Here is a 19963-nt window from a genome sequence, read left to right as displayed (position 1 = left end):
AATCAATCTCTTCTTGAACAGGTATCCAAAAAATTGTCAAGAGTGTTTGTCTTTGGAGAGGGAAACCAGATATCTGGCGAATAAGGAGGGGAGACTGACTTTTCACTGTTTTTGTTTTGTGCTGCTTGGATTTTATACCAGGGCTCTGCATTATCCATTTAAGAACTTAAACGCATTTCTTAAAAATCACCCAATTTAAATAACAAACTTTAAAGTGAGCTCTTGATCATACTGTTCGTCCAAGAGGTGCCTTTATTTCATTTTCTTCCAAATAACAGGTTAGGTACAATGAGCTGGTTCCAGCTCATTGTTTGAGGAGAGGACGTGCACGTGTCTGTGATGCAGGGCTGTGCTCTGAAGAGTCTTGGATGCGTGGTACTTCCACATGGTCGTCAGATGCCCGGGGGACACACTCGGTGCGCAGCAGAGGCCCTCCCCGCCACCTGTCCTGAGGCTCTCCGATGTGGGAGGATGTGGCGGGGACGGCCCAGGAGGCAGCTGGGGCCTCGGAGATGGTAAGCGAAGGAGTTAAGCCCTTAGAGCTGCCAGACAATGTCATTTGAAAACACCAGGTATGAAATATAAATAACAGTCAGCTACTTTCCTTCAATCCAATTTCTAAGCAGTTGTGTGATCGATCAGTTTATAAATCGATCGGCTGTCTAATCCACCTTCGGAGTCTTCTCTGCTGCCGTGCCACCGCCTCGGGCCAGGGTGGGGTCGGCCCCGCATGTGGGGACAGGGGATGCTGCTGGATCCAGGTGTATGTGTGTGGGGTCACTGAAGCTCCTGGAGCAGGCAGAGCACATTGGCCGCATAGGGGTTGCCCTGTCCTGTGGTCCCCCGCAGCTGCACAGGGTGGAGGCTGGGGTGGGGAGGTGTGAACTGCTCCGGGCAGTAAAGTTCGTTCAGGAGAAACCAGGTGGAGTCCGGGTCCACCTTCATCAGGTGGAGGAAAACTCTGTGGAGAGACAGAAGGGATGGTGGGCTGAGGTCACGAGGGAGGGGAGAGAAGGGACAGAGGCTGGTGTTCTACAGAAGAGGCTGCTTATTGGGCTATTTGAGATGAAACTGGTAATAACATCAAATCCCTTCGAATAGCACAGCAAACCCACTTTAGTTCATAAGACAGGGCCATTAGGATGGTCCCAAAGTGTACAGTTTCATATCCATTGACACAGAGAAGTAATTAGTCTGAGCAGAACAATATTGACATCAAACAAGCTCTTGGCAAAGAATCCAGTTAAGTTCTGGGGTGTCAAGCAGACGTTTTCAAAGAAAACTGACAGGGCCCACCCCTCATTTCAGGCTCACAGGGCAAGCCCACACTCCTGAGTCTCCGGGTCCTCATCCTTGGCCCCCCAGCTTGCTGCTGAACTCGGTAGCTGGCCTATTCTGGCCACCAAGAGCCAAGGATTCTTAGTAGTCTGGACATGTTCATAAAGGGATCAGACCCAGTTATTTGCCTGAGGCAGGAACTGACAGAGCCAGGCCAGTCTAGAGGCAGAGCACTGGTGTCCTCCACATGACAGGGACAGAGCTGAAGGAGCCAGGGCCACCTAACACCCTATGCCCACGAAGGGTGAGGCTTTTCAACTTGGGCTGAACTCTGGGGCGACACCCTTGCCTCTTATCTCCTCATATCCCATTTCTGAATGATCAACCATGGGCCCAGGGCCACTGCACTGGGCAGTCCAAGTATAAATTTCATCCACCTGGCTGACGCAGTGGTTCAGGTTCTGGCTTTTCAACCTCAGGGAGGAGAAGGTCCTCCTCAGTTGGGCAGCTCCGTTAGCCATCCTCCCCATCTCAGTCCACAGAGCACATGCTCAGAGAAGATGACCTTCCTGGACCATTTTGTTTAGGTGGCTGCCCCCTCCTTTTCTCTTTCAGGACACCCTTCCCAGCACTTACTGTCCATCTTCCTTCCTCACAATACAGCCCCTGAGGGCAACGACCATGTCTGTTGGGTTCACCGCTATACCCTGGGCACCTGGGATGGCACATGGTAAGCTCTCAACAAGTACTTCACCCGACAGGTTCTTGTATTTAGCTAAGTGGTTTATTACACTGCACACTAATGACTTAAGATGACAGATCTCTCTGGAAAATTACATTCTATAAAAGGATCTAAAGGAGGGGCCAGCTGCTCACCACCAAGGAAGGACTAGGGAACATTACCAATAGGATTCATGTTGTCGTAGGCATCACTGCTATGTGGCCGTGGGAGATTTTTCAACTTGTCTTGCTCTCAGTCTCTAAAAATGCCTTGTTTCTAAAAATTGGGGATGTACTTCACTCAGGGTTTTGCTGAGGTTTAAATGAGAAGACACAGATCCAGACCTACACAGCGTTTAGCCCATGCGATCCCTATCTACCCAGTCATAGGGTAGATAGTATCTATTTGATGGATCACATTTTATTCTTGATGACCATCCCCAGGAGCCTTTCGAAACCATACTGTTGGGCATCAAATGGGAACTTAAATGGAGTTAAATCCTGTTTTTAATTTTGTTAATCTGAAAAACCGTGCCCTCAGGGGATTTGGCTTTTATTTTGGGGAAGCCAATTTTGCTTTCTTCCTTGGGTTTAATAGACACCTGCGAAGGAGGCAAGGTAGGCAGGTGGGAGGGGACCCTTTGAACATGTTTTTGGCCTGGTCTGTGCCTAGACGATTTAAGTTTCCTTTACTTAGGATAATCTTGTGCTTATAATCTCAGCAGTGGTTGCTGGAGAAGTGGTTAGAATATTCCAATTCACTGTTTCCACTTCACCGCAGAAAGGAGATGGGGCCTGCGTGGGAGACAATTTTTGTTTAAAAACAAAAATATCTTTGATAATTAGAGTGGCAAGGGAAATTATGAAAAAACACACCAAAAATGGGAAGCTGATTTCTATTTACACGTGACACAGTTGACAGGTTTCCCTGGTGCCAAAGACTGTCAGAATGCAAATGGTTTCGTGTGATTTTTTTTCTCCTTCTAGGACTAGAACAATTTCTCAAGCTACAGCATGGCACACGAAGGAGTATTCTGATCAGGGCAGTACCCAGTGAAGTGGTGCCCCAGCCCAGCCCACGTCAGTCAGAGCTCGGCTCTGACTTACATGACGTGAAAGCGTTGCAATGTTCTTTTTGAGTCCTTTTTAACATGCTAAATGTGGATGTTGTATTCTTTGGGAGGAAAGGAAAAGGAAAGAAGCCACGCTCTTTGCCCTGTGAAAACGCTTTTTTTTTTTTTTTTTAAAGTTTATTTATTTATTTGGAGAGAGAGAGAGAAAGAGAACGAGTGGGGCAGGGGCAGAGACAGAGATGGGGACAGAGGATCCGAAGTGGGTTCTATATTGACAGCAGAGAGCCTGACACGGGGCTCGAACTCACAAACCATGAGATCATGACCTGAGCCAAAGTCAGATGCTTAACCCAACCCTGTGAGAACTCGTAAATAAGATACTAACAGGGAGGCAAAGAAAACATGCATACGAAGTTCACTTTCTATTACTGAGTAAAAGCCAAATTCTTGGGAGAATTATTTTGAGTCTCTTTCCTTAGCTATTAAATGGGTGGACTCCCCAGAATGGCAGGCAGCAATGCCAAGTTCCCTCTCCTGCCTCTGCGGCTTGGAGCAAGTTAGTTTCCTCTTTCTCCAAAGGAAGATGATCACAGCCCCCACCCCCACCCTCCTCACAGGTTTGTTGCGAGGCTCTAAGGGAGATGAGGGGCAGGAAAACACTTTGAAGTATACAATGAAAACACTGTTCCTTCCAGAGAGTATGTGTGTGTCTAAGGAATAATTATCACTACCAACCTTAGCAGCACCGCCACACCACAGAACCTTCTCAGACACTCTGAAAAGGGCAAAACATTTGTCTTTTGTTTCACTCATAATTTCCTTCCGACTGACTTGGTGGGGGTCCCAGTTCTCAGACGATGGTGTTCTAATTTTGCCCGTTATTTTCAGGAAGAAGCGAATGCAATATTCTTTGCCCTCTGTGCGCCTGAGGTTGGGAGTGAATACCACGCTGTGCAACCAGGTGCTGGCAGGTGTAGCTGTGTGCTTGCTCGGCCAAAGACATGCAGCCTGCTGAACTCTAAACACCGACACACATTCTGAACCTGGACCTTGTTCACTTTAAGGCCCTGGGAGCCGAGCGGAGATCCAGCATGTCTTGTCTGAGAACTCAGTGGCCCAGCTTTGCTCCAAACTCTGGTACCACCTTGTCCTGGGGCTGGTTCCTGCCCATCCTGAGCTGGGGACAGGGGCTCCCAGAAAGTGAAGAGCCCAAAGCTGAAGACCTTAAAAGCCCTTGTGCGTCATCCAAAGCCAGAAGACAAAGACAGGACCTCTGCTTTGACGAGATTGGGGCAACTGCCTGGAAAATGTTCCTAATACATCGTGAGACGTGGCAGAGATGGCTGTTGAACATGCCAAATGGCCAGCTCCACGTTTTCTCAAACCCAAAGAGAAACACTTAAAAAAAAAATATATGTACACCATTTAAGTCCTGAACAAAAATTTCCTTCTCCTTCCCCTAGGCCCAAATCAGTGGCTCCAGGGAGCACAGTTATCAAGAGATTATCTGGTCCCCAGAGTTTCGGGAGGCACTCAGCTGTGCCTCATGCCTCCGAGTGTCCTGAGGCGAGTGATTATCTCTCAATAACCTGTAGGGCCGTGTAGCTTAAATGATAACTTGACTTTAAAAAATTTAGAACTTGCCGTTAGGCAGTTTCTAAGCAACCTCTGTTTCCATGGCAAAGAAGCCTGGTGTTTATACTGATTTTTCACTTAAAATGCGGTTTTATTGAATTTCGCTTCATGCAGGCAGCCATTTCCCCGCACTCCAGCCCTATCTACAATTGACGGGCATCAGCAAGTACCTAATAAACTCCAGACACCAAAACCCACAGAAGCGGCTCATTCCTTTTTGATCAATAGCGGACCGCTCCCGGAGACAAAGCAGGGGGCGAGGTGGCCTGGGGACATAAGCAATGTGCTACCAGAATCCGGTCAGCAGGGGCTGGGGACCATCTCCTTGTGGTTTGCCAAATGTTTCCCAGCACCTGCTCCAGCCCAGGCGCCGGGCTGGGTGCTTGGGATACAATGATAGATGGACAAAGGCTCTGGCCTCGGGGCTCCCCATGTGGGTGGGGAGAACGGACTAATCACAGAGGCCCATAGTGTACTGTGGAGAGGACCACACTAGGCGTCCATGTGGGGTGGGGCTGGGGAAGGACTCGAGGAGGGCACGGCAAGCTGCTTCTCTAAGTAACATCGGTTCTATGGCCCCTTCCAGCCCCTGCAGTCCACAGTGGTCCTCAAGCATGGGCAACGGGTCAGTGGCAAAACCCCAAAGAAAGCCCTCTGCTGCGGATGCAAACATTACAGGGTGTACCCTCGGTCTAGACGACGTCTGCTCTAAAGACGCTCTAGAAAACCGCCAGCCAATCGAGGCCCAGTAGAGCTAAATAAACCGTAACTGAAATGCAGAGCTTCCAGCCCTCCTGGGTGACAGGCTATTCTTTCTCTGTCAATTACTTGCTTGAGGGATCTGCTGCTCCTTGTCTCCTTCTGGATTTATAAAATGCTCTCATGAGCTGTCTGCATAAGTGCCAGTGGTAAAGAACTTGTGGCTTTGTGATCTGTTTATTTATTTATTTTGGGCTTCTAAAGAAGTTATTCAGGGATGTCTCCTTAGGAACATGATACAGGCTGTCGCTACACAGCCATGACTAAATGCAATCAGAAAATAAACTCACTCGTCGGAAAGTGGGCACACCCACAAAGTTATTCCAGCTTCCCTGCTATTCCCTCGCTGGCAGAACCTCCACACTCTTTTCTTCTCTGGCCATCTCTTCTCCCACGACTCAGTACATGCTGATGCTACAAATGAGGCTGTGTGTGTTTCCTTTTAAACAAATGGATGCTCAGGGTGTCGACGTGTCCTAGCCAGCAAGCAGTGGGGTGATGTTTCTATCTCGGTAATTTACTCTAATGGGTCTCGGTTCATTGGTTAACCAGTATTTCAAGCCTGTCCTTTCTTGCTATTCAATTTAGCTATCTTCTCCTGCGAGGAGGTCGTTTTTTGTTTCTAAATGTTGGAAATGGAGGATTATGACTTGGAGCAACGATTTACTCTCCAAATAAATACTACCAATTACCTTTGCAGCTATATGTACTCGTTAGACTTAACTATATTTACCTGTTCAAAACCATTCATCTATCGATCTAACTCCATCTCGCATACTCACACAGAGACCGATAATAAAAATATTTAAATGCAATGGGGACGGGATTTAAAACCGTAAACACCAGTAGAAGCTTACAATGCTAATCGTACCCCTAAAGTACCACAAGACAAAGTATCATAAATGCAGTGGAATGACTCCATTGCTTTGTGCATATTTAAAAAGATATGGCACTGAGAGGACCAATCTGTTACAGACAATTCAAAAATAAGCCAGAACCTAGAAGGGTTTAAATCCCACTGGGGCAGGATTTAAAAGCAGCCCCTTCCATCTGGCTGCCTCTCCTGCCTCCAGGCCCCCTGCAGGCCTGGATCCCCCTGGCTACGAAGCCGCTGCTAGGTGCGCAGATTTCAAAGCGGCCCTGTGCCAGAGCGCCAAGGGGGCTGACTCAGGCCACATGCGGTGTTCCCTGCTCCTCAGCACTCCCCCTCCACCCCCCACCACAAAGGTGCAAACCCTGAAAGATAAAGCTATCTTGTAGCAGCCTACCTATTTTGTCCCCCCCACCCCCTTCCCCCGCCCAGACTGTTTTCCTGGAACCTAAGCTTTGGCGCTAAGCCAGCAGGCTCTGCTGATGGATGCGGGGAAGAAACAGCTCTAGGAAGTATACTTGTGTATTCACTGCAAGGGCGTTAGAGATATTAGTCACAACAGTACTCAGTGTTCCTCTAAGATGACCCATGGAGAAATTTTCTTAGGGTTCAGGACCAAGGAAAGCTGTGCTTTTTTCTACAAAGCCCTCTTCTCCCTCTTTTCTTATTTCAGGGATGCCTGGAAGTTGCACAACATACACATTGCCCTCTTTGCTGTCTGTTAGGGACAGGAGAGCCACATTTAAGGCCCATCTCCAGCAAGGGTGCTGAGCTCTAGGTGTGCGCTTTCTACGTTAACCTCGGCCCCGGCGTCACCTTGGGTTTTTCCTTTTATTATTTTTTGTTGTCGTTGCATACACTTAATTGATAAGATAGCCTAGGTCTTTTTTGGAATCAGGAAGAAGTTTAAATAATGCTAACAACCACTACTTACCTTTTCCCATGAGCTGATATTCTCTGCTAAAGAATATAATATGCACGAGTTTACTGAATCCTGGCAATAATGTGACTGGGTGGAAGGTAGCAGATATGCCTGCTCGAGTCTCGTAGGTGAGGGAGCAGAGGCTCGGAGAAGTAAAGTGACTCGTCCATGGTGCCACTGCTACCGAGTAGCAACGTGAGGCTCCCTCTAACTCGGCATTCACCTTTGCAATCTTTCAACTTTCAACACGGTACACTTGGCTCATTAATAAAAAAAAAAAATCTTGTGAATAAACACACATATAATAAGATAACCAAGGCCATCTTCCTGGCTACTTTACTCAAGACTGAGATCATGACATTCACGCCAGCCTCTTACGTGCTTGGGACAGACCACGGACGCTGCAAAGTGAGGAAATGGCTACCCTCCGGTTTGCCAGGCAGTCTGATACGTGAAATCTACTCTGTGCAGGTGATCCTGGCTCCCAACCCAGTAGGATTGGCGTGCACACGCGCAGGCACATCCCATACTTGCCTTTCCCACCGGGTTGTAAAATGGTTGACCCTGGTAAATTATCAATCACATGACAACACCAAGGAAACAGGGAAAGGATTCGCAGCACTTGATTTAAGTAGCACGGAGGTCCCCACCTTCAGATCTGAAACCAGCAACCCACTTTGTTTATAGTCTGCATGGCAGATGTCTCTTATCTTTGACACCAGGAAATCATGTCTATATATGCACAGTGAACAGCTTCAGATCTGAGTGTATTTTTAGAACAATGAGCCTGGAAAAGAAACGCAGCAATGCCTGTCAAAAGATGGATAATAGGAAAGCTAACTACTTGGGTCTGGATTTGTCAACTATTAATCAAGTGTCAAAAGAAAAAATATCAGGAATGCCCTCATTTCCATGCTGGGTGCAACCCAAGGGGACAACAGCTCTGCAGCCCAAGCTCAAACAAACTGCCCACAACATTTAAGGGGATGAGCTGCTAATTTCAAGCTCAGCTGAACTAACGGATCACCTCGGTGGCTCCTGATCTGTTCAAATATAATAGGCCCAAGTGTGGGTAAAGAGAGGAGCTGGGCTCTGACAGGGATGAAATGAACGAGCCGGTGCTAGTCTGTGTTCGTCCAGGGTTTGAAGGCACCGGCTGGTTCTTTGATGGGCTGGGATCCTACTGCTAGAAAGAAAGCAGGGAAGTCAGCCAGTAAATGAACCTTGAAACCTGGTCCTGACTTCTCACACGGAGGGTGGTAGGGGGACGTGGCACAATTAACATGAAAAGATCATTCTGGGGTGAAAAACTCTCTTCAGAGTTCAGTAAAGATGAAGCAGACTTATAAGAAACGCCATGCCCAAATGTACAGGAACTCATGTAAAGCATCATACATCTAATGTATTTATATATATCCCACATAGGTGTGTATATACACATGAGTATACCTCCAGAACACAAGCCCTGTGAGAGCAGAGGCCTCCTCTCTCATGCTCTCCTCTATTATCAGTGCCTAGAACACTGCCTGGCACGCAACAGATCCTCAGCTGGTCAGTGGAATGACTGAACTGGCTTGAGTGGTCTCCCTCACGTATAAATGTAACTCGTGTGCACAATGACTCTGGGAGGAAGGTGTTATCACCACCCTTAGTTTACAGGGGAGGGAAATGAGGCACAAGGAAACGAAGTCATTCGCTCAAAGTCACAGAGTCAGTAAGATCTGAACCTACGTTTGTCCACCTCCAAAGCTGGTGCCCCATGCCCTTATATACAATGGCTATGCAGAGGAAGCTGGGAGGGGACCCCCACCCACAGTACCCCCTCCCCGACCACCACCACACCGAGGACCGCAGCATTCAGTTCCTGTACAATCAGAGGGTGCACCCGCCAGTCACTACCTGCTGGCCCCCTGCATCCCCACCTGGGTCCTGCGCTTGGCAGGCAGAGGCAGGACTGGGGGTGGAGACCAAGTGGCCTAAAAGCTCTGTTCTTCATCTTTTTCAGAACAGGTATTGTTCCTTTTAGCCCCAGGGTGGAAGGCTTATTGGATGATTTGAGTCCTCCCCGCAAAAGACAGGGAGGCTCAGAGGACGCTCGGAGAAAGGCCCAAAGAGTGTGGTTTTAACGGAGTTGAGTTGAATCAGGCTGACAGCATGTACAGGCTTTAAGGAAAAACACAGAAATTTGGGGTTTGTGCTCTCATCTCAGATTCCTTTCATGTATGGGAAGGAAAAGCTCCATGGTCAGGGAGGCACAGAACTGTGGAGGCCCACTGCATGCCGGGAGAGATCTCAGAGGCTTCTGGGGCTACTCGAGAATTTAAATCAGTTGAGTCTGCCTCTGCCATGGTGGAGGCGGGGGCATGGCTGACACAGACCTGTTATCTGTAATCTAACACTTATCCTCAGGGACGCTGCCCTGTTTACAACTGTGGGTAGGCTGACCCCTTCTCCGACACCCCAAATAGGATTTGCTCACTTGTAGTTACCCATTGAAGTTATTTAACCAAATGGACTGGGGGGAGCTGGTATTTCTCTTGCATAGCCAGTTAACAGTGACACCTAGTGGTAATATACAGTGAGGTTCTACCGTCCCCCTCCCCCCGCCTCTCCCCCAAGTTGCAAGATTTATGCCCCTCCTTACAAGGCACATTCGCTAGATAAAAGCATTAAACTGGAATGGCGTTTCTGTTCTTAGCATTTACAGCCTTGGTTATATCAACCACCCCCTGATCAATTTCCATTTCTAGAGTTTACAGCCTGGATGTAAAAGCCTGCCACAAAGGCTCTATTTAATATGACAAATTAAAAAAGCAAACACAGGCTTGGTCATCCTTTGGAGCCAGGAAAAGCAAACAGGAGGGAGGAAAAAGCAGAGGAACTTTCATGGAACTGCTGAGTTTGTCTCCATGCCAACACTAGGGAGGCCGCCCCTCAGAGGCCCCAGCCCCGACCCGCTGGACTCACAGACATGTGAAGGGGAACAGAGAAGGATGCCCCAAAATGTGTCACTTTGGTGTGTGAACTGACTTGAGATTGAAGGGAATCAAGACCCAGCAGATTCAAGAAAAACTTTTACTTCTCCATTAACTACCTAAAAAAATTTGAATAGGGAGCCTGGCCCAGAAAAAGAACTATTACCAGAGATAACTTTTCATAAGAATAACCTAGGTGTATGGCAGGGCAAACATCTAATTACCAAACACCTGATCTTAGGTCCTGTGGATCACCCTGCTCCCTCCCCTTGTGAAGCCCCGGCCCCTAGACCATTCCTCAGGATGGCAAGGAAGCTTCAACCGCCCCATGTGACCCTGGGTCTCATATTTTTATAAGGCTCCCTTATATATGAAATTTAAAAAAAAAAGTGTTTATCTCCCACTAATCTGTCCTGTATCAATTATTAGACCAGCCAAAGAACCTAGAAGGGTACAGCAGAAGGAAAATTCTTATCCCCCCTAACACAGCTGCTCACCTACCTCCTTTCAGAGCAGCCACCGGCCCTCACTTGTTTCCTCACCAGCCGTGTCAGACAGAGGGGCCACTTCCAAATGAAGCTGGTCATCCACCCCGCGTCGGAAACTCACCAGCTCCAAGGAAGCCGGGGCATTGGGGCATCTGTGGACAGCTCCGGTTTTTACTGCGTTTCTGTTACCCTCTGGCTATAGGGTTCCCCCTTGGGCCCTGGCAACAAACACAACAGCCTTCCCTTCTCCCATGAGTGGGCGGCGGGTGTCAGTGCTTGCTGTGTGGGGAATACAGAGGGGCAGGAGTGGGCACAGGGTGGGGGGGGGGGCGGCGAGGAGGCTTCTGCAATTGTTCAGGTAAGACGTGAGGGTGGCCTAGCCTGGTCGCTTGGAGGTGAAGAGACGTAGACAGTCTGAAGAGAAATTCTGCAAGGTAGGTGGACAGGCTTCCCTTCTGGAACGGACGTAGGGTGTGAGGGAAGAGAAAAATGAAGGACAGACAACTGAATGGAAGATGGGGCCACTTGCTGAGCTAGGGGACCCGATTCATCAGTCCCTGCAGGCATGAGTGTCTCAGTACCCAGCCACCCGCCTCTCTTCCTGCAGTAAGGAGGCTCACAAAGAGACCAGGTTTCCCATTGTCTCAGGCTTCTTTTCCCATTTAGAGAGCTTATTAGTTTCTGAATCAAGCGGCCAAATCAGCTCCTGATCAAGGACAACACTGGTTTTTTTCCCTTGACTTCAAAATAAGTTTGCAGATGATGTGTTTGTGAACCAATGAACCTTGCACTTCCTCCCCTCCCAGCCTGGCAAGAGGGAGGTCATCTGACTCAACCCCGAATGGAATGCGGTAGAGCAAACAAAGGCGCTGCAGTCAAGTGGTCTGGCTGCATGTTCCTCCTCCAGAGGCACCTTGAATACCAACTCAAAATTCAGCAAGGTCCAATTCCAGGTTTAATTGCTTTTAGCGGCACAAAAGAAAATTAGAAATGAAAAGATAATGAATTGCGAATATTAGCCTGTTTGATGGTTCTCAACTTGAAGGATAGGTATGGGGTGGATGCAGAAAAAGTAGAATGGGGCAGAGAATGTGAAAGTCAGATCGTTGTGACTCTTGGTTGTAATAGGCACACAGAAGCTTCAGGATGAATTTATTACATTCTTGGGTTGTACCTGAAATCAGCACCATTAGCTTTAGGAACACTGCCAGGGGTGTGTGTGTTGGGGGGGTGGGGAGACTATTTTCACCCTAAGTTGGTTCTTTAAGGAACAAGAATGTCTGAGGATAAGAAGCTGGTTGGGATGCGCCCCTGTGCTCCAGAAACCATGACTGATTCTGGGCCTAGGGGAGGTGACGGGGAAGTGACAGAAAATAAAAAGGGAACTGGGGAAATCAAGAGCAAAAAATTGCAAAGGACAATAAATCAATTCAAAAAGATATTTCCATCACTCCCAGAGACTGCAAGGTTTATAAGGGAGCAAGCAGCCTTCCTCATTTCACAGTCTGAGCAGCCTTGCAGCCCTTCAGGGAATGGGATGACTCCTACCCCACCAAGGAAGCTCAGGGACACGTTTCTAGAAGCCTAAGAAGTGGGAGGGATTGTTTATTTGCTCTGAGCCAGAGCTGCAGGGCCCAGGGTAATACACAGAGCCAGGCCAGGGAGGCCAACTTTTGTTTTAACTCCAGACACCCAGGAGATAGCAGGTCCACTCTGGTCCCCTTTCTCCCGATGGATGGAGAGCTGGGGAAAGGGGGCCACAGTACATTTTTGGTCTCAAGTCTGGGGACTGATGATGTGCTTGGTTTGAGCTTTTGAGAAAAGCCCTTTGGGACTCGAGGAAAACGAGTTCTTCCACTGGAGGTGGCGCAGCTATTCTCGAACAAGCAAAACTCTTGGAAATTATAATCACATAATTTCGGAGCCAGAAAAGGCCCTTTAAACTATTAGCCCATGGAGTTTAACTATTGGTTATTGGGAGAACTATTAGTTCTCCATAATCAGATGCATGTTGTGGACTCTACCTAGAAAAAGGAACATACGTGTCTGCTTGTACACACCCAATTTTGTGCACACTCTGCAAGGGTTTAGAGCACCTGACAGCCGTTAAGATGCTCCGTGGAGTGAAGCCACTTCTGCCATCTTACTGCCAGATCAGTAACCTACGGCTTTTGCTTTGCACACAAAGGAGCTGAGGTCCGGAGAGGTGCCAGGGTCACCTGGTCGCTAGAGTAGGGCCTAGAAGCAGATCTCTCTCCGGCCAGGAGAGTGCTTTGTCCCCTTCAGCACACCGTCTTTCTGCTTTTTGCCCCTTTGGCATTGCTGCTGACACTGCAGCAGAGGAAAAGGTTACTTGCAAAGAGAAACGCGTCCAGTAAAAATACCATCTCTAGAGTTGGCCCAGTTAAAGAAACCATCGTAACCTGGCAAGAAGAGCGAGGAGAGAAAAGCACAGACGTGGCTTGACTCCGCTCGCCATTAGCAAATCATCGATAATTTAGAGCAAACGTAAAGAGATGCGGGTGATCAAGCAGACGTACCTCCTGGCAGCCTCTTGTAATTTCACGGGCTGTTTGGCGCTGAGGTAAATCAAGCAGGCATCAGCCACTCTATTCAGGTCACCCTCACCTGCGGAGAGGAAAAACAAAACAAGCATCGGCCCTCAGACTTCATTTGGGACAAGCAGTAACCAACTGCTGTCCGCTGAAACTAGAACAGCTAGGCGAGATGCCCTGGGCTCTTTACTCCATCCCGCGTATCAGAAAACACATCAAGATAGGTGGAAAAATGAGGCCAGAGTGAGACTGAAGGAGAGGGAGGAGCACTACTGGGCACGGAGCGCAAGAGGGGCGGTGAGACCACGCAGGGTGTGTGTGGCCAGGGGCGAGACGCTGGTACCTACCTAGGTCCAGTCTCTCGCAGAGGGGGCCCAGGCCCTGCAGCACGGCCAGCTGCAGCTTGAAGGCCAGTGTGTGGGAATAAACTGGCCCAGCCCGAGCACTGACAGGAGCCTGGGTGACTAAGGAGCCAGCCAGCTTCGGCAGGACATCTTTGCAGAAACGGCTCCGTAGGAAGTCGCCACACTTGCCTCCCAGGGTCTGCAAGACCTGCAGAAACAGCCCCCAATGTGGTGAATGCGTGTCGCCACGGCAGCAGAGAGCTAAGGAATGTCTGGTAATTCAATTTCTTCTTGGAAAAAAAAAAAAAAAATAGAATTACTGCTGTTAATTCCTTGCCCGTGGTTTGTGATTCTGACAGTTATGAATTCGGAGGTCTCTGCTCCCAAGGCATGGCTGCTTCTATCCATAAATACAGATTACACGGGGAATAAGTCAAAGGAATCTTGGGTTGGATGAATAATATGATTAATACCTTGATTTTCCTCCCTTTTTTGGTTAGAAAAAAAAAAAGCTTAAAGCAGTTCACATAGATCATCTCTTGACTCTTCCTAACATCCCTTGAAAAAAGGCTTGTGCTTTGAACCCTAGCTAGCTGAACAAACACAAACAGTGAGGCCCAGCTGCTGCTACGCAGGCACTGGGAGGGCAGTGGTTGGCTGAGGCCCCTCGGCTGAGTCGGGGCATGGACCCAGTGGTCAGGGCCATGTCGGGGCCTTTCCCGTCCCATCACACCATCTCCTTTGTACATTACCCTCGTCCCATCTTCCACAACAGGCGGTTTCTTTGCACGTCTCGTTTTAAACTTTCTCAGGCAGAACATATTGAAACGTTTTGCCCTGCTGCACAAGGCTGAATATACAGGATAATAGGAACTTCTTTAAAAACTGGTAAGCAAAGCATAACCAGCAGAGGATGTTTGCCGACTTTGCAGAGAATAAGGCCCTTATTTCAGGTCCCTCGGCTGGCCTGCACAAGGCGTTACAGACCTCAGATGTCATCAGCGTGTCTGGGAGTGGGAAAGCAGCCTCAGAGCACACACATCTTTGTGTCTTTTCCTTTTTCTACGCTTGCCGTTATTTCAGATTACCTATTAATTTCTACAAAGGAAAGCAGCACATCCGAATAAGATTTAGCAAGACCTCCCTCCTTCCCCCTCCCCCCAACCTCCCTCCTCCCCTTTCTGTGTGTGTGTGACTTTGCATATTTTGCTCTACAAAAAAATATTAACAACGTTGACAATTTTATATGTTTTAAACGTAAGCTTATATTTTGGTCCAGGCCATGCTGAAGAATCATACAGGAAACCAAAACACTTGCTCCAAGTATACTAGTTGCATCTCTGGCTTCATTTTATGTCCCTACGGATCCTTTTTCTTTGCCTGATCTTCCTCACATACTCCTAATTTATGTTAGCTTGCCCTGATAAATATATTTCTGTGGGTTGCCTTAAGTGCGTTCCAGAATAAGGAAGGATATAAATAAATAAGCCAAAATACATGTGCCGATATAAGACAAAGTCAAGAGAACAATACCTGACACACACACACACACACACACACACACACACACACACACATATATATGGTTTTTAACTTTCCAAAGTATTTCACCAAATAGTCCCGTTTTACCCTTGACAACAATACCATGAGGAAGGTAGAACATATGGTCCTAAGGCCACCGTGACTATGAGTGGTCCTGGGCTTTGCCCCAAGTCACTGGATGGGCGGAGGATGCCCACTGCTAGAATCTAGGCCCCGTCCCCTGGACTCCTGTGCGGTGCAAAGAACATGGGCACAAACTCACAGATTTGGGTTCTATCACTTACTAGCTGTGCGATCTTGAGAAAATCCCTTAACTTCTCTGGGCTTGTTTCCTCCTCTGTCAAGAACGGGGGGGAATAGTAGCTACCTTGCCAGGTTGTTGTAAGGAGATGAGTTCGTATGTGAGGATGTGCCAGGCACACAGTGGGTGCTCCATAAATACCGGCAGCCCTTTTCATCTCCTAGTTCCTTCTGCTTCAAATTCAAAATAAGAGACTTTTACTTTCTTTTCTGTGCCTTTCTTGTTTTGCTAGACTTTCTTCAAAGTACGTGATGTTGCAATCTGATAAAAAGAACCATCCCCAAAGACACCGCTGCGCTCTGTGCTGACCACCCCCCACCCCCATGACTGACAGTGGTGGGGCAGCAGCACCGTACCTTGAAGGCTCTGAGCACTGCCAGGGGGTCGTCATTTGTGAGTCGGTGCACGAGTGGGGGCCAGGCCCGGTGAGCCAAGGGAAGGAGCTGGTTCTTGTGGGATTGCAGAACAACTACACACAAATCCAGCACATCCAAGACCTGAAAGAGAGGATGTGATTTTGACAGAGTAGGAGTTAGTCACGGGAGGAGTGGAAGAGCATTCCTAGAAGTTCCTAAAGGTGGGAACGGCCAACAGGGAAGACCCCGAGGAGGGAGGGCTTGCAGGGCTTAGGAAACTAAGGCAGGGCCATGTGCGGCATGACAGAGGAGGGGTAAGAGGGGGACTGTGAAGGTGTCATGTTAAGAATTTCTTATTTTGTACTAAGTGCAGTAGGGAGCCATCAGAATGGTTTAAGCAGGGAAGTGCCAGGATACAATTCGTGTTTTAAAAAGGTCATTCTGGCTACTGAGTGGGGAGAGGGACCTGCAGCGGGAGAGAGAGGCCAGTAGGCCCCTCAGGGAGCTGGCACTGTGCCCCTGAGAGGAGGGCATGCAGGCACAGGGTGGTGGCCAAGGGGTGAAAGGCTTTGAGGTCTGTTCTGGGATGGCTTCACCTGCTGATGGACTCCATACTGGGGCAATAAAGAGAGGAATCTATCCAAAGGGGCCGCTTGGGGTCAGGCTCAGCAACTGAACAGGTGCAGGCGCCTCTGGATGAGGCAGGAGCGGTGGAAGGGAGGAGGCTGAGATGTTGGGTGAGGTCACATGCTCTTTCTTCTAAATGGAGAGGCCAAGTAGGCAGCTGAGATACAAGTCTACTTTCAGAAGAGAGGCTCGGGGTAGCCTAATGTAAACTGGGTTTGTTACCCTCCCTGAAAACGTTTCCTGATCTCCCACAGCTCAGAGCACACTGAAGACCACTGGCCTGCCTCTGTGTCGCCGGCAGGGGTCATGATGATGACCACTGTAGGCCTTCGTCCTCGAGACGGCCAGCCTTCACAGCACAGGGGAAGGAGCACGTCTGAATAAGACAGAGCGAGGTCTGCCAACATGGGAGTGGTGAATCCTGCTGATGCCTATTATATGCTGGTCACACTGACACCGGAATAGAAACAAAGAACAAAAGTGGGCCTGCCCCTCGGAGGGAACAGGCAGGCAGGAGAATAAGAGAAACCTTGGCGTATAGCGGAGAGCAGAGTAGCCCAGCAGAAACGGCACTGCCGTCACTGGCTGAGTGTGAGTTCTGTCACTAACTGGGCAAATTAGGTCGGGCGTCATTGATTCCAAGATATACATTTCCTCCTTCTGCCTGGAATGTTCATCTCCCTGCCTTTGCCCCTTGGAAAGCTGGCTTCTTCTCAGCCTTTAAGTCTTGGCTCAAATATCACCACCTCAGGAAAGGCCTTCCCCAATGACTTGGTCAAAATCAGGGTATAAGCTCTGTCTTATTCAACAGGGTTCGGTACAGAGTAGGCTCCTAATGCAAGTTCACTGGATGGGTGAATTACTATTTTCTGTCCTAGAACCTGCTTATTACCGTCAGAGATTTCCACACCTTATAGGTGTGTGTTTGTATATTGCCTTTCTCCACAAGAGACAGGAAGTTCCATGAAGACAGGAATGCTGGCTTCATATCCTTCTAGACACCCTCTGCCTGACCTGTAGCGGTCCTCAATAACCATTAAGTGAATGAATGTGTGTGTGAAGCTGTTTCATATTTATACTCAACAACTCAGTGAGGTAGGTACCATCACATCCATTTTACAGAAGAAATGGAGGCTTAAAATGGTGAATTAACTTTTTCAAGGTTGCACAGGCAGAGCCGGGATGTGAACTCAAGTATCAGAGGTCTGATTCCAACGCTGATGATTTCAATAACTATGGTGTGGCTATAGCTGCTACAAAGCCTCTATGAAAGGGAAGACACTTTGCTAATGCATCACCCAGACATCTACAATAAAGCCTTGCATACAGTAGGCACTCAAAGAGTACCTGCTGAATGGAACAAGAGATGAATGCTAAGAAGTGTCTCTGGGGGAACTAAACAAATGTGAGATAATCCTGGATCGGGGTTTCCTAGCCCATCACTCCAAGCAGGGCAATGCGCTCTCATCACTAACAGGAACTCACTGAAGCAGCTGTGTTTCTCAGGCCTGCCTGGGAATGGGGAAGGGACGGGCCAGGCTGCGTTGTCTTCCCTTGGCTGTGTGGTCTTCTTCCAGGTGATTCTGAAAGCCCCGTCCCCACCCCCACACACCCCACCATCCTGTTTCACTACTGCACAATTTAAGTCCTTGCTTAAGGGACTTAAGGGACAGGGATGCTGCTCGGGAAACTGCCAGCAAACGAGGATACAAGACTAAGAAGTGTGAAATGGAAACAGAAACAGATAGAGGCCAGAGTCATGTTTGGAAGAATGACCACCCCCAAGGATTAAAACCTGCATCCCGCATTAAGTCGCTTCAGAAAATGATATCCCTTCCAAAGCGTATGATTTCCTTTCCCTTGGAGACTCAATGAATGTCCAACGGCACTTTGCGGTTTTTAATTCCAGAAAGGGGACTTGGCTCCCTTTTGACATCTGAGCCGATACAGAAGGACGTGAGGCTGCCATCCCACAGATAAATTCTTCCTGAGGTCTTCTCTTGGCCACCACACATGGACCAGGAGATAAGGGCGGCTGCTTGCTCATCTGTGCAGTCACTGCCAACCGGACCAAACCTGAGTCCTGCTGCCACAAACGCAGGGAAAGGGCTGCACACTGACCTTCAATCGGATTTTCAGATGTTTATCTGACAACAAATGGATGCAGCGTTCCATCACATCTGCGGCTATTTGGACCTGCACTGGCAGTGGTGGCTCTACATCAGGACCAGTGTCACGCTCGTCCCCTTTGGGAGGGTCTGACTGCTCCTCTGGAAAGAAAGCATAACCGGGGACAGTGTTTTATGAGGGATGCCCACTTTGACTTACTCTCCCAACCTCAGGCATGGGAACAGCATTCACAAGGGAAAATGTCTAGGAAACGACCCTAAGGAAACCATGTAAAATTTGGGTCAAGCTACAAGTCAAGATATTCACCACAGAATTAACTATAATTGCTAAAAACTGGGGGGAAAACCCCTCCATGGCCGCTCAAGGAGGTTACATCCGTACAATGACATATCACGAGGGCCTCCAAATTTGTGTTTGCCAAGGGCTTTCACAACCAGGGAATATGTTTTTGAAAGAATATTGTGTTAAAAAGAGAAAAGCAGCATATAAAATTGCACACACGGTGGGAGCATTATTATATAAATTTTTGCATAGCAGGAGGTACAATGAAATACTAAGAGAGATGGGGTCATGAGATCATACAGCATTTCCAATTTTCTCCAAAATTTTTTTTTCCAATTTTTTTTGCTCTTTTCTAAATTTCCATTAATAAATATTTAAGATAAAAACATAAGAGGGCAACATTCTAATTTGGAGCTCTGATGCTGGACAGCTCCCGGGCTGGCCTTGCTCCGTCCTTTACTCTTTCTTTCCTCTTGGTTCATTCTTTGACTAAAGGACTCGTGTGTCTTCCACCAGCCTGTAAGACCTTTTAATGGCCAAGATCAGACCTTACTGATGCTGCACGAGAGATAATAGCAGGGCAGCTTAATGTAATACACGGGGAGGGGGTCTGGTCAAAGGAGGTCAGTTCAAGTCCTGCCTACACACCTATTAGCAACCCTCTCATCCTGCATTACTTCATTTGGAAAAAAGGTACAAAGCACGCACAGCTCATTTGCGTGTTGAGAGAGTTAAATAAGATGAATGTCACCAGCTATTATTCTTTCATTGCCTAGAGTGCTGTGTCGCATGTGACAGGCGTAAGTTTGTAAATTAAAACAACAACAAAGACATGGGAGTTGCATGAAACCCAGGCCAAAATCCCTATCCGGAAAATTTTTCCTCTATCTACTTACAGCCCCCAGCTCCCCCTGCCCAAGCCCCCATTACTAGTTGTGCTCATTTCCACCGAGCTGAACGTCGTTCCCTTCACTCTTTCGCATTTCAGTTTTTTCTGCTGGAAAAACAGAATCTTATAGTACAGGCCACACTATCTCTACCAGATGCTGCAAAGATAAATGAAAAGGCATCTGTAGAGTGCTTGGATTTCTTGGAGAAAGGGACC

The 19963-nt window shown here is 48.2% G+C and overlaps 1 protein-coding gene across 1 annotated transcript in view; it reads right to left on the bottom strand.

Annotated features, from left to right (window-relative positions):
* Positions 1–229: 229 nt before the first annotated feature.
* Positions 230–19963, bottom strand: part of TTI1 (TELO2 interacting protein 1) — a 45074-nt gene continuing 25340 nt past the window's right edge. Inside the window, exons 4-8 of the mRNA XM_045444634.1 lie at positions 18568–18716; positions 15820–15960; positions 13624–13828; positions 13262–13349; positions 230–961 (exon numbers count right to left, since the gene is read on the bottom strand). Of these exons, the coding sequence (XP_045300590.1) occupies positions 778–961; positions 13262–13349; positions 13624–13828; positions 15820–15960; positions 18568–18716 (767 nt within the window). The 3' untranslated portion in view covers positions 230–777. The remainder of the gene's footprint in view (positions 962–13261; positions 13350–13623; positions 13829–15819; positions 15961–18567; positions 18717–19963) is intronic.

Source organism: Leopardus geoffroyi, chromosome A3 (genome assembly GCF_018350155.1).
Source record: "Leopardus geoffroyi isolate Oge1 chromosome A3, O.geoffroyi_Oge1_pat1.0, whole genome shotgun sequence".
NCBI classification, from domain to species: Eukaryota; Metazoa; Chordata; class Mammalia; order Carnivora; family Felidae; genus Leopardus; species Leopardus geoffroyi.
This window is presented reverse-complemented; position numbering and strand designations above follow the sequence as displayed.